The sequence below is a fragment of the Pezoporus occidentalis genome, unplaced genomic scaffold (assembly GCF_034315485.1).
Source record: "Pezoporus occidentalis ecotype Australia unplaced genomic scaffold, CSIRO_AGI_Poc_V1 ctg138, whole genome shotgun sequence".
Lineage (NCBI taxonomy): Eukaryota > Metazoa > Chordata > Aves > Psittaciformes > Psittacidae > Pezoporus > Pezoporus occidentalis.
Genome location: NW_026913188.1, coordinates 217,103 through 229,539, shown reverse-complemented (window position 1 = coordinate 229,539; position 12,437 = coordinate 217,103). Strand labels below are relative to the sequence as shown.

At 50.3% G+C, this 12,437-nt stretch overlaps 1 protein-coding gene across 3 annotated transcripts in view; it reads left to right on the top strand.

Annotated features, from left to right (window-relative positions):
- Nucleotides 1-12,437, top strand: part of AHCYL2 (adenosylhomocysteinase like 2) — a 77,819-nt gene that overhangs the window by 35,367 nt on the left and 30,015 nt on the right. The window contains exon 1 of one of the 3 annotated variants that reach the window (XM_062609463.1): nt 5,114-5,703. The exons of 1 other annotated variant lie outside the window; for it this stretch is intronic. In XM_062609463.1, coding sequence (XP_062465447.1) covers nt 5,653-5,703 — 51 coding nt within the window. In that variant the 5' untranslated portion in view covers nt 5,114-5,652. Of the gene's footprint in view, nt 1-5,113; nt 5,704-10,306; nt 10,460-12,437 lie in introns of those variants that run through there. One more of the 3 variants, XM_062609462.1, reaches the window with a different exon arrangement.

Sequence of the window (12,437 nt, the reverse complement as noted above, 5' to 3'; positions counted from 1 at the left end):
ACTTGACTCAGACTGTGCCTCACGTGTCTCTGTGTCAATCTATGAGCACAACAGCAATGTTAGATGAACAAAAATTCTTTCTTCTCCTTACTGCAGCCCCTGCTGTTGGATCTCCTCCTGCCCAGTTGCTTTCTGCCCTTAGAGACTGTGCAGGATGAAGCAGTGTTTGGAGCAGAGCTGCATTTGAAGCTTTTCCTTTTCAGACCCTATAGCTTCCTTCCCATGGGAAAACAGAAAGCCAGGGAAGGATGCCCTGTCATTACGCGTTCAGGGGCTGTTTCTCATTACACCAAGGTCCACTGGTTAAAGCTTTGCTCATTCACTTCATTTCCCTCTTTTGTCTGACAGCACTGAGGATTGGCATTCCCAGCTCCGGTTCGGCACGTTGGCATTTCCCTCAGCAGCCCGGGATCTATGTGTGGGAGGTGGGATTTCTCAGGGATGCGGGAAGCTGGAGTGAGTCTGCAGTGAGACAACCCCATCAGTCTGCTGCTGTCATCTCACAGCTGGAGGGGACGTGCTCTGCTGCGTGACGTTCCTGGGACTAAATGGGGATCTGCTTATGGAGATAGGCTTTGTTTGCATGGAGTCATGGAATGGGTGGGTTGGAAGGGAGCTTAAAGGTCACCCAGTTCCAACCCCCTTGTCCAAAGCCCCTCTCCAGCTTTCCTGCAGCCCCTTTAGGCACTGGAGCTGCTCTAAGGTTTCCCCTTAAGGAGCCCTCTCTTCTCCAGGCTGACCCAGCCCAGCTCTCTCAGCCTGGCTCCAGAGCAGAGCTGCTCCAGCCCTTGCAGCATCCTCATCATCATCTTCATTCAGTAAGAGATTTGTAGCTGTTAAATAACTCATGTCCCTTGAAGCTCATGTGCAAGTCAACATCTTTTGTAGATATAAACACAATACCTAGACCATTATATACTTAAATATATACACATTAGTTACACCATTGTAGCTAAATATGATACCAGGAGCTACTCCTGTCTGTGAAGATGGTCCTTGCTTGGACTTCAGCCCTAACTGGAGATCGTCCTACCTAAAACTAAAGCCCAGCCTTTAGTTTCTGCACGCTCTTTAACTAAGCTTAGTTGATGGTTCAGAGAGTCAACAGAGCTATGGGTATTCAGGGATTGGGCTCTCTGCAAGGCAGAGGGTGAGACAGAGCTGCCAGAGTGGAGTAAGTTGGCAGTAAAATGAGTTCTAGTAAGTATTTTAGTAGGTGAGGAGGGTGAAGAGCTGATATGAGCAGATTCTGTAGGTGTCACTGAAGAGCCTAAAAGGGAAGAGCTTCCAAATGTAGTTTTCTCCTGTGGGGAAGAGGATTTGCTTTACACTGCCTCTCTCATGCAGTAACTTGTACTCTTCTTGCCTGTGGGGCCAGGCGGTGACCTGTTTGTGTTAAAAATACCAACTGTCTTTCTATCTGTTGTGCTGTGCTGGAGCCCTGAGTTGTTCCCTGGTTCACTGCACCCACATAGCCCCAAGGATGAGTGAAAATGGTTGTAAAACCACTGCTGGAGTCTTGGAAGAGCTTTGTGCACTAGTATTGCAAAATGGGAGAGACTTTGGACAAGGGCCTGTAGGGACAGGCCAAGCGGAATGGCTTTAACCTGCCAGAGGGGAGACTGAGATGAGCTCTTAGGCAGAAGCTCTTCCCTGTGAGGGTGCTGAGGCACTGGCACAGGGTGCCCAGAGAAGCTGTGGCTGCCCCATCCCTGGCAGTGTTCAAGGCCAGGTTGGACACAGGGGCTTGGAGCAAGCTGCTCTAGTGGAAGGTGTCCCTGCCTGTGGCAGGGGGTTGGAACTGGAGGAGCTTTAAGGTCCCTTCCAACCCAAACCAGTCTGGGATTGTATAATGGAAATGCTCAGTCCAAGGTCTTAACAGTCTGGGCTGTAGCAATATTCATGGTAAACTGATACTCCATAAACCCGAAAGTTCTGTAGGAGTTATGTATCTCCTGTAAAGACAGTGCTGATGTTAACTTGGCAGGAAGGCTTAAAACGGGACAATTCAGAACCTGCTCTTTGAACACCAGCACTGGGAGAATGGAGGCATCCCACGTTCTCCGGGTGCTGCTGGGAGGGCATCTCCCACCTGATTGGGTTGTGCCACAGTGGGACGAGGGGTGAGGGTTTTAGGAGAGTTTGAGACATCCAGGTTGTGTTACCATCAGCTCAGGGACACCAGGATGCACACAGGGACTCATAGGTGAAGGTTACTAACCTCTTGCCGATCTCCACTGATTCTCCAAACAGCTCATGCTTGAAGGTCGGAAGATGCTTCTACAAATGCCCCCACGTGAAGCCGATCAAAGGCTTCTTGGTTTTCTTCCATTTCCCTTTACAGCTCAGGGCTTAAACTTGGTGACCTTTTCCGCAGGCTCTCGCTCCCCCTCGTGTCTGAGCAAGGCTCATGCAGCCCTCCATCCTGCATGGATTTCTCACCACCTGGTTCTTCCACCACGGGCCATCCTGTTCTCATGATGCTGCTGCAACAGCGCTCAAAGCAAGTCACTGAATTAGACCCAGCTTCTCAGCAGAGACATCAAAGCGCATAGTTAGGTGTATTTGAACAATAATTCTGATTCTCTGCTCAGGGTTTTGCTCCTGTTTAGCTTTCAGTGCCTGGAAGGTTCATTTGGCCTGGGGACCATTTCATCTCTGCTGAAGGAGGTTTTTCAAAGCTTTTCCTAGTTGTTAACACTTCTCCTGGAGCTTTTCCTTAGCACTGAGCAACATTCCAAGCAGGTCCATGCTGATATCCTTTAGTGTTAATAATGAATATTGATTTGTGTGATGGATGTTAGAAGCCACCAGCCACAGGCAACATTGGGGAACATCAGGTAGAGTTTGTTTCAGTGTGGTTTCAGTGTCTTCCCCTCTCACATGAAGGGAGAGGTGAAAGTTAAAGCCCCTGTGTCCAACCTGGCCTTGAACCCTGCCGGGGATGGGGCAGCCACAGCTTCTCTGGGCACCCTGTGGCAGCGCCTCAGCACCCTCACAGGGAAGAGCTTCTGCCTGAGAGCTCATCTCACAGTCTCCCCTCTGGCAGGTTAAAGCCATTCCCCTTGTCCTGTCCCTAAGGGAGTGTCTAGGATAAGGCTGCTTGTGACTGTCTGTTGCAGCTCTAGGCTCTGAAGGTCCCTGGAGCTGGTGGTGGTGGCAGCTGTTGTAAGGAACAACCTTTGCTGTAAGAGTAGGTAAGACAGCATCTGATGGTGAACCTTAAAAAGAAGTTTTGGAAGGTATGATTGTTATATGGGGGCTGAGATGGGGTTTGCTTTAGAGCCAGGAAGGTTTATGAGGGTGCTGAGGCACTGGCACAGGGTGCCCAGAGAAGCTGTGGCTGCCCCATCCCTGGCAGTGTTCAAGGCCAGGTTGGACACAGGGGCTCGGAGCAAGCTGCTCTAGTGGAACTGGAGGAGCTTTAAGGTCCCTTCCAACCCAACCCATTCCATGATTCTGATGTATTGGAGGAGCCTGGGGGATGTTTGTGCTGGGACAGCTCATGTTCTGGGAATCACTTTGCTGGCTCTATGGGAATATGGATGCTGTGCAAATCCAGTACATCTGGTGCCTGATGGTGTGTTGGGTCTGGTGGGAACATCTGAGATGTCTAACCCATGCAGGACCAGGGTTCAGTGCTATGTCCTGGTACAGGAGGGGATGTTACCACCCTCCACAGCTGAACTGCTGTGTGAGTGCCTCCATAAAGAGTTTGTCCTGGCTCAAGTTAAGCTCAGTGCATTGTGGAGATGGGAATGTCATGGCTTGAAGGCAGCACAGAACGGAAGCTTCTTTCAGTCTGGTGAGCTTGCCAATAGAGTGAAAATATGGCCCTAAAAAATAACAAAATCCTCTCAGTTTATTCTACCAGGCTGAGGAAGTGATGGAGGCAAAGCAGATCTGCTCAGCCTGGGTTGTGTGGGGTGTGTACCCAGAGCTGAGTCACCCCTCTTGGACTTGTTCTCACCTGCAGCCTCCTGCCACCCTGTGTAGCCAGAAGCAGCACCTCCAACATCTCCAGTGTTTGAATAGTTCAGTTGATGAGAGTGAGGAGGGAAGTGGGAGCTGCCTCTGTCTATGCAGGTGTGCTGGGAGCCCAGTTGAACGTGTCTGCTGGTGGAGTGCAAGAAGGTGGCTCACAAACAAGTGAGCAAGTTCTTTGTAGCGTAGGAGGAAGCCGTGGAAGGGGGGTTTGTGTCAGCGGATGTCCCAAGTGAAATGCTTTTTGTGAAGAAAAGTAAACCGAGGCAATGTTTGTGCAAGCTGAGGAGCTGCCAGAAGGGGGATCTCCATGAGCATCTGTGGTTAGATGCTGCTAGCCCCACCTTCACTTCACCCTGTTTGCTCTGCAGGTGGAAATGTAGTGATGAAATCCCAAAGTGGGCTCAGAAAACAGTCAGAGGTGGCTCATGAATTCCTGAGGGTGGAATCTGTTACTTGGGAGACCTTAGAGCAGCTCCAGTGCCTAAAGGGGCTACAAGAAACCTGGAGAGGGGCTTTGGACAAGGGCCTGTAGGGACAGGCCAAGGGGAATGGCTTTAACCTGCCAGAGGGGAGACTGAGATGAGCTCTTAGGCAGAAGCTCTTCCCTGTGAGGGTGCTGAGGTGCTGGCACAGGGTGCCCAGAGAAGCTGTGGCTGTCCCATCCCTGGCAGTGTTCAAGGCCAGGTTGGACACAGGCTTGGAGCAAGCTGCTCTAGTGGAAGGTGTCCCTGCCCGTGGCAGGGGTTGGAACTGGAGGAGCTTTAAGGTCCCTTCTAACACAAGTCTGGGATTCTATAAACTGGAGAGGTGTCAGTTGATTGCAAACCTCAACTCAGCTCTTCAGCACTGCAAAGAGGCAACATGTTGTTTGTATCCCAGTCCGGGCTGTTGCAGAGCTGCTGGCTTTGGACCTTTGGAGGAAGAGCAGGAGATCTCGTTGCGATTGTTCTGTCCCCAAGATCTTCCTTTCTGTGCTGTTTGCCTTCTGCAGAGCAAGGGCTGCGTGTGCTCAGCAGAGGGAGCTGCAGCCCACCAGCCTGCTCCATCCCTGATCCGTCCCTCAGACCTAAATGTGAACCACTTAAAATGATTCATCTGGTTCTCTGCGAGGCCACGGGGTTCTGAAGTTCATTTCTAACTCCGTGGAGCTTGAAGCTGGAAGCTCTTCAGCATTAGAGGAGTCCAAATGCTGTTTTATTTGCAGTTGCATGTAGTTTTGATGGTGATAGTCCTCATTGCAGGAGACTTAAGTATAGCTCTTAGATCTTGCTGCTATATGGACCAGGGCATTAGGATTATGGTGTCACAGTGCTAGGGACAGAGGTAGGTGATGGATGGACATCTCCACGCCATGGTGAGGTTGATCCTGTTTTCTCTCAACTCAACCATGGAGCAGAGCCGGGGACAGTGAAATGACGGCTGCAGAAATGGGCTGGATCTGAGCTCTTCATCCAGGGCTGGACTGTGACCAGAAATGAGGAACTGAGCTGCTCATCTCCCCCCTGGACACTTGGCTGGTTCCTAACGAAGACCTCAGTTGGGGGAAGATCTGTCCAGTGAACTCCTGGTGAGCAGCTCAAGAGCAGGGAGCTTTCTTGGCTGCATCCCGCTGCATCCAGCTGCATCCCCTTTACCAAACAAATGTGAGTGTGGAGGGTGTCACCTATGGAGAAGTGGGACAGCAATGCCTCTGCTTTCCATATCCCTGAGTGGATGGTGAGTTATTTAGCTTCTTACATAGCTGATGGCTGCTTCATGTCAGGAGGGATCTTCAGATCTCCACCTTGGGATGCGGTGGTGTTTAGCTGGAATGAGGGTCCTTAAAGTCTGATATTATGAGGACCCTTAGATGTCCTCCCCTGCCAGCACAGCATCGTTCTTCAGCATGAGCTGAAGGTGAAGAAGTGATGGAGGAATGGTCCCCAGGGGCCACCCCACCACCCATATTAAGAACTGATCTTTATAGCAGTTCAGGAGCAGCAGGGAGCAGGAGAGGGAGAAAGCTCAAAGAGACTTTGAATTTCATCAGGATCAACACAGCAGATCCTGTTTTTTTTTTCCACCTACTTTAATTTTGATTATCAATTTAGATCCTGTCATTGGAGTGAACCCTCTAAAACAAGACACCCGTGAGGCCACTGTGTGCTGCTCAGCTTCCATTTGGTGGTTAAACTGGGTAGGAGAGATACCAGCAAATACGAAACCTCACTTTGCGCCTCTGGTGGCAAGAATTCCCAAAGCAGCTGAAAATACAGTGACATTGCTCCAAAAAGCAGGATGTGCTGCTCGGGAAGCAGGAGGTTGTGTGGCAGCTCTGTGGGTCTCCCGAGGCTCTCTGAGGTGTCCTGTGCTCCAGAAATGCTCATGGTACTTGAGAAGCACTGAACTCCTCCATCAGGGTTTTTTGTGCTTTCCCAGGTCTCTGCTCTCATCTCCCACTTCTATTTTTGAGCTCATCCCTCTTGGTAGTTCTAAAAATACTGAAATCACTCCAAAAGTGGATGTTCTTGTGCTCCTGGAGAGGTGTTGCTGCTTTGATCTCTATCTGCAGAGCCTGTGCAAGGTGATAGGATTCAAACTTTGCTATTCCCTTTTATATCCAAATTGATTCCCCCCCCCCCCCCCCCGTCATGTTTTTAAGCTTTATTTGGGTAAGATTACACTTTATTCTGCTTTTCATTCATCTTTTACAGACTGAATTAGGACAAGGGGTGAGGGGTTCAAACTGAAACAGGGGAAGTTCAGGTTGGAGATAAGGCAGAAGCTCTTCACTGCCAGGGTGCTGAGGCGCTGGCACAGGGTGCCCAGAGAAGCTGTGGCTGCCCAATCCCTGGCAGTGTTCAAGGCCAGGTTGGACACAGGGGCTCGGAGCAAGCTGCTCTAGTGGAAGGTGTCCCTGCCCATGGCAGGGATTGGAACTGGAGGAGCTTTAAGGTCCCTTCCAACCCAAACCAGTGAGGGATTCTGCGAATTCCAATGTGGATTTCTCAGTGCTGATCGTAAAACGTGGAGTTCTGCTTCAAAACAAGCAGCAAACTTCTCCCTATGGATCTGTCTCCCTCTGTAATAGTTTCCTTTATGGAACTGGTGCTGCTGGGGCAGGACCAGATGACATTAAGTAGACCTTATGGCCACAGCACTCCTCCTGCGGCATGGGTATATGACTTTGTATGTGCTTTACAGCTGCTGTGACATCCAGCTCCATCTCAAAGGCCTTAAGGTCATGTTCTGCAGCAATGGTTTTAATCAGGGTTGTAACATTTGCATTTCATGTGGTTTCTGAACAGCCACATTGCAACAAATAATCAGCTTAAGCTTTAAAATGTTCATTATCTTTAAAGGTCATTATTCAAATGGACATCTATGTCTTGATGTTCTCACCAAGGTTGAGCATTTACTGCAGACACCTCTTGTTATTAACCAAATATTGACAAAATGGATTATTAAAGGATAATAATAATCCCTTCTGCATTGCTTCTTGGAAGAGGAGGATACAATATGAGTTCTCCGTGTTCTGTGGTTCTAATGGTTGAGAGGAGATTGATTGGTTTTAGGTCTTCAGAACTGCATCAAGGCTGTGATATAGAGGTTTGGGGTTTTACAGACCTGAGCAACAGCATAAGCTGAAGTCATTTAATGTGCTGTGAGCCAAATATGGGGTCAGAGTGCTTCACTTACTGGGTAAACCCCTGAACTTTCTGACTAAGAGAAGCTGCATGGGGACCTCAGAGCAGCTTCAGTGTCTGAAGGGGGCTGCAAGGATGCTGGCCTTGAGCACTGCCAGGGATGGGGCAGCCACAGCTTCTCTGGGCACCCTGTGCCAGCGCCTCAGCACCCTCACAGGGAAGAGCTTCTGCCTAAGAGCTCATCTCAGTCTCTCCTCTGGCAGGTTAAAAATCAGCCTTAACTCCACATCCTCAAGCTGTTTTCCAGAAGGAAGATGCCAAAGGGTTAAGTGTTTGTGTTAATCCCAGAATTGGGTTCCATGTGACCTTTCGCCTGGAGAACTGGAATCTTAAACACTTTGAGCTCCAGTGAAAGTTTTGGCTCAGTGAGCAGCACTGTCAGGATTACATATTAGTTTAAGGCATGTGGAACTATAGAACAAATGAGTTTGGACAGTCCCTTTCTTGAAGTGATATGATCTGGGAGGTGGATTAGCAGAACAGGAGCTGCCTGCGTTGTTCAAGCTGATGGTTGCCGATTGTTTCAAGCATCATGGAATCACAGGTTGATTTGGGTTGGAAGGGACCTTAAGGCTCATCCAGTTCCAACCCCCTGCCACGGGCAGGGACACCTTCCACTAGAGCAGTTTGCTCCAAACCTTGTCCAGCCTGGCCTTCAGCATGCTCAGTTGCCTTTGAGATGCCAGCACCCCATTTCTCCATGCACATCTTTGGTTTCACAAGGGAAAGTGGAGCAGGAGATGCAGTATCTGGCTTGGGCAGGTCACGTGCTGGAGGAAACCAGCTTTTCCTTCATGAATAGGGATGAGAGGGCAGGAGGAGGTTTCATATGGGAGCTGCAAGCCCTGGTGAGACATCAGAACAGTTGCGTTGGTCCTTTCCATTCTAGACACTGTGAAATCATTTCTCTTACAATCTTCATACTTTTTTATTTAAACAAAATAACAATTAAATTCACCTTATCACTTGGCATAGAATCATAGAATTATGCAATGTTTTGGACTGGAAAGGACCTTAAGATCATCAGGTTCCAACCCCCCTGCCGTGAGCAGGGATGCCTCACACTAGACCATGCCACCCAAGGCTCTGTCCTGCCTGGCCTTGAACACTGCTAGGGATGGATGAGATGTTTTCCCTGGCAGTTTGTCACATGAGGAACCCAGCAGTGACAGCTCTTGAAGACCACAGACTTGACCTGCTCTATCGTACACTGGGAGATTTTAATCAGCTCCAGAACTTGCCTTTTATGTCCCAAGGTTGGTGCAGGGGGATTTGAAAGGTGTAAGCAAGGCTGGAGAGCTTGTGGGATTTAATCACACAGAAAACTCTTCTTTCCTCCCTTTGTTCCTTCAAAACAAACAAATATCCATGGCTAAGAACACATTTAAGACACTGCCACTACTGAAACACTGCCTTGTGTAATCCAGGCGTTCAGAAAGATGGTTGCTCCTGCACATTGCTCAAGTGATGAAGTGTGAGCTCAGAGCCCAGAACCCCACTGTGTGCTGGGCTGCACCCCCAGAGCATGAGCAGCAGCTCAGGGAGGGGATCCTGCCCCTCTGCTGTGCTCTGGGGACCCCCCTGCAGCCCTGATCCAGCTCTGGGGCAGCAGCACAAGAGGGACGTGGAGCTGTTGGAGCGAGTGCAGAGGAGACCATGGAGATGCTGCAAGGGCTGGAGCAGCTCTGCTCTGGAGCCAGGCTGAGAGAGCTGGGCTGGGTCAGCCTGGAGAAGAGAAGGCTCCTGAAGGGGAGACCTGAGAGCAGCTCCAGTGCCTACAGGGGCTACAGGAAACCCAGAGAGGGGCTTTGGACAAGGGCCTGTAGGGACAGGCCAAGGGAATGGCTTTAACCTGCCAGAGGGGAGACTGAGATGAGCTCTTAGGCAGAAGCTCTTCCCTGTGAGGGTGCTGAGGCGCTGGCACAGGGTGCCCAGAGAAGCTGTGGCTGCCCCATCCCTGTCAGTGTTCAAGGCCAGGTTGGACACAGGGGCTTGGAGCAAGCTGCTCTAGTGGAAGGTGTCCCTGCCTGTGGCAGGGGTTGGAGCTGGAGGAGCTTTAAGGCCCCTTCCAACCCAAAGTAGTCTGGGATTCTAGGAGGAATGGTCCAACATGGGAACAGCAAGGTGGGTGTCAGAGTCTGGACCCTTCCAAGGACGAACTCTGCACTTGCTGCCACAGGGGGCCAACATAATTACCCCCCCCCCCCCCTTTTGCTATCTAACAAATGCCTTTTTGTTTTAGTTCCTCATTAGTTAATTTTCTCTTAATGAGTCTCTGTTAATGGAACCATTTGCCATTGGGGAAAATCAAAGTGGAGGGGGAGAGCCCAGGTAGAAAGGAGCCTGATTAGCAAGTAAATTGCAGTGAGCAGGGCAATGTTCTGGCTCTCTAAACCAGCTATTATTATGCACACACCAGCCAGGCCACCTGGAACACGGACACGGAGTGTTTGGAGGTCAGGAAAACTCTGTAATTCACCCTAAAACACAAGTAGGGCTTGTTTGGTGTAATGCCTCTTTGCATCTTAGGGTCCTTTCCTGCCAAACTAAAGGTTGTTTGCAAATCCCAGCAATTCCCCATCCCTCCTCCCTCCTTCTCTCCCTCCTTCCCTCCACCCTGCAGCTGAAACCAGAGCAGGCAGGATCGGGCTCGGCAGGGCTGGGAGCTATAAATGGGGGGACAGCCCTTGTCCTGGTGGGACACGGTGCGGAAGTGCTGCGCTGGTGCCGTCATGTTGAGCAAGAAGAAATACAACGTGAACGGGGACTCAGGGATTAAAGCCCAGGTGAGGGCACTATTTAGTACCAAAATAGCACTTTTCTATTTAAAAGTACATTTGTTTCTCTTTATATCCTTCTTTCCCCCCTCTTTTCCTTCCTATTTCCCCCATTCTGGAGCTGACTTCCCCCCTACTTAGAGAAAATCCCAATCCCCAGATCACTTCATTTCCCTTGCAAGCAGGAGGTTCGAAGTGATGAAGTGTTGAGGCAAACATGTTTCTCCAGGGTTGTTCTTCAGAGCACCGTGATGGAGGAGTCCATGAGTAGGGAAATAACCCAGGAAAACCTCGGATGATGAGACTTGGAGCGCGGTGAAGGAGCATAGAGCAGCTCTTTGTGGTAGGAACCCCAGGTGGAAGTGAGACTGAACTCATGTGAAATGTAATGAGCACCTGCAATTAGAAGCCATTAACCCCTTGTGCCTCTGCAGGTGAGCTTTGCAGCTTCAACTGGGTTTATTCCTGCTGCAAGCTGAAAGCAGCAGCACTTGCGTAGCTGCAGAACAGGTTGGACTCCTAAATTCAAGCTGCTGCAGCCCTCAGCGGCTTCACAGCCTCTCCTTTGAGCTTTAGATGGGCAAAGTTGCCTTTACCTTCAGAAATGTTTCAGTGTGAGCTGAATGAGTGTAGCCTGGAGCCAAATCACGCTTCTGGTCCCTGTCTTGAATGCCCCCATCTTTAAAGCAAGGCTGGAACATGGTGTGTTGTGTTGTGTTGTGCCATCAGTTGCCTTGTGCCATTTGGTAGGGATTTAAGCCAGAGTTTTGGTCTGGGTAAGCAAGGTCTGGTTTGCTCCTTCTGGCGGGATGGAGGGTGCATTGCTGAGATATCAACTCAAAACCAAAGATGTGTTGTGAGAACTGGCTTAAGGGTTTATTCCTACTGGTACCTTGTTCCTTTCACATGGCCATGGAATACGAAACAGCATTGGTACTGAAGATATCCTAAACAAATCAAATTCCAGTGTCCGTGCCGCTGTCTTTGTTACTCAGAGGATAAAGGCAAAAGGTGGTGGTGACCTAAGATCAGACCTGAGCCTTGACCTGGCCTCCTCTTCTGCTGTTTCCTTCCATCTTGGCAGTCAGTGCCTTGTTCAGCTAGAGCCACTCCAGCCTGTGGCAGCGTTTAAAGGGTTGAAACCCTTAAAGGGGTGGGGGCAGGGTTTATTGTAAAGTCTGGTTCAAGAGGAGAAAGACTTGGGGGTGCTGGCTGAGGAGGAGCTCCCCATGACCTGGCTTCAGTGTGCTCTTGAGCCCAGAACCCCCCTGTGTGCTGGGCTGCACCCCCTGAGCGTGAGCAGCAGCTCAGGGAGGGGATCCTGCCCCTCTGCTGTGCTCTGGGGAGACCCCCCCTGCAGTCCTGATCCAGCACTGGGGCAGCAGCACAAGAGGGACGTGGAGCTGTTGGAGCGAGTGCAGAGGAGGCCACGGAGATGCTGCGAGGGCTGGAGCAGCTCTGCTCTGGAGCCAGGCTGAGAGAGCTGGGCTGGGTCAGCCTGGAGAAGAGAAGGCTCCTGAAGGGGAGACCTTAGAGCAGCTCCAGTGCCTAAAGGGGCTGCAGGAAAGCTGGAGAGGGGCTTTGGACAAGGGCCTGTAGGGACAGGACAAGGGGAATGGCTTTAACCTGCCAGAGGGGAGACGGAGATGAGCTCTTAGGCAGAAGCTCTTCCCTGTGAGGGTGCTGAGGCACTGGCACAGGGTGCCCAGAGAAGCTGTGGCTGCCCCATCCTTTTAAGGTCCCTTCCAATACAAACCAGTCTGGGATTCTATGGTTGATTTTTGGCACATCCCTGCCTGTGGGTCTTGGCTGTGGTACAACTTTGAGAGCTCTGAATGCAATTCCCAGTCTTAATGTATCACTTGAAATAATTGCATTGAATGTCCTTGAAGAGATGATATTGGAAAGGGAAATATTAATTATAATAGGAATTATTCCTCTTTTGCTACACTTCCAGCCCATCTCCCTTTGCCAGGAACATCAGCTC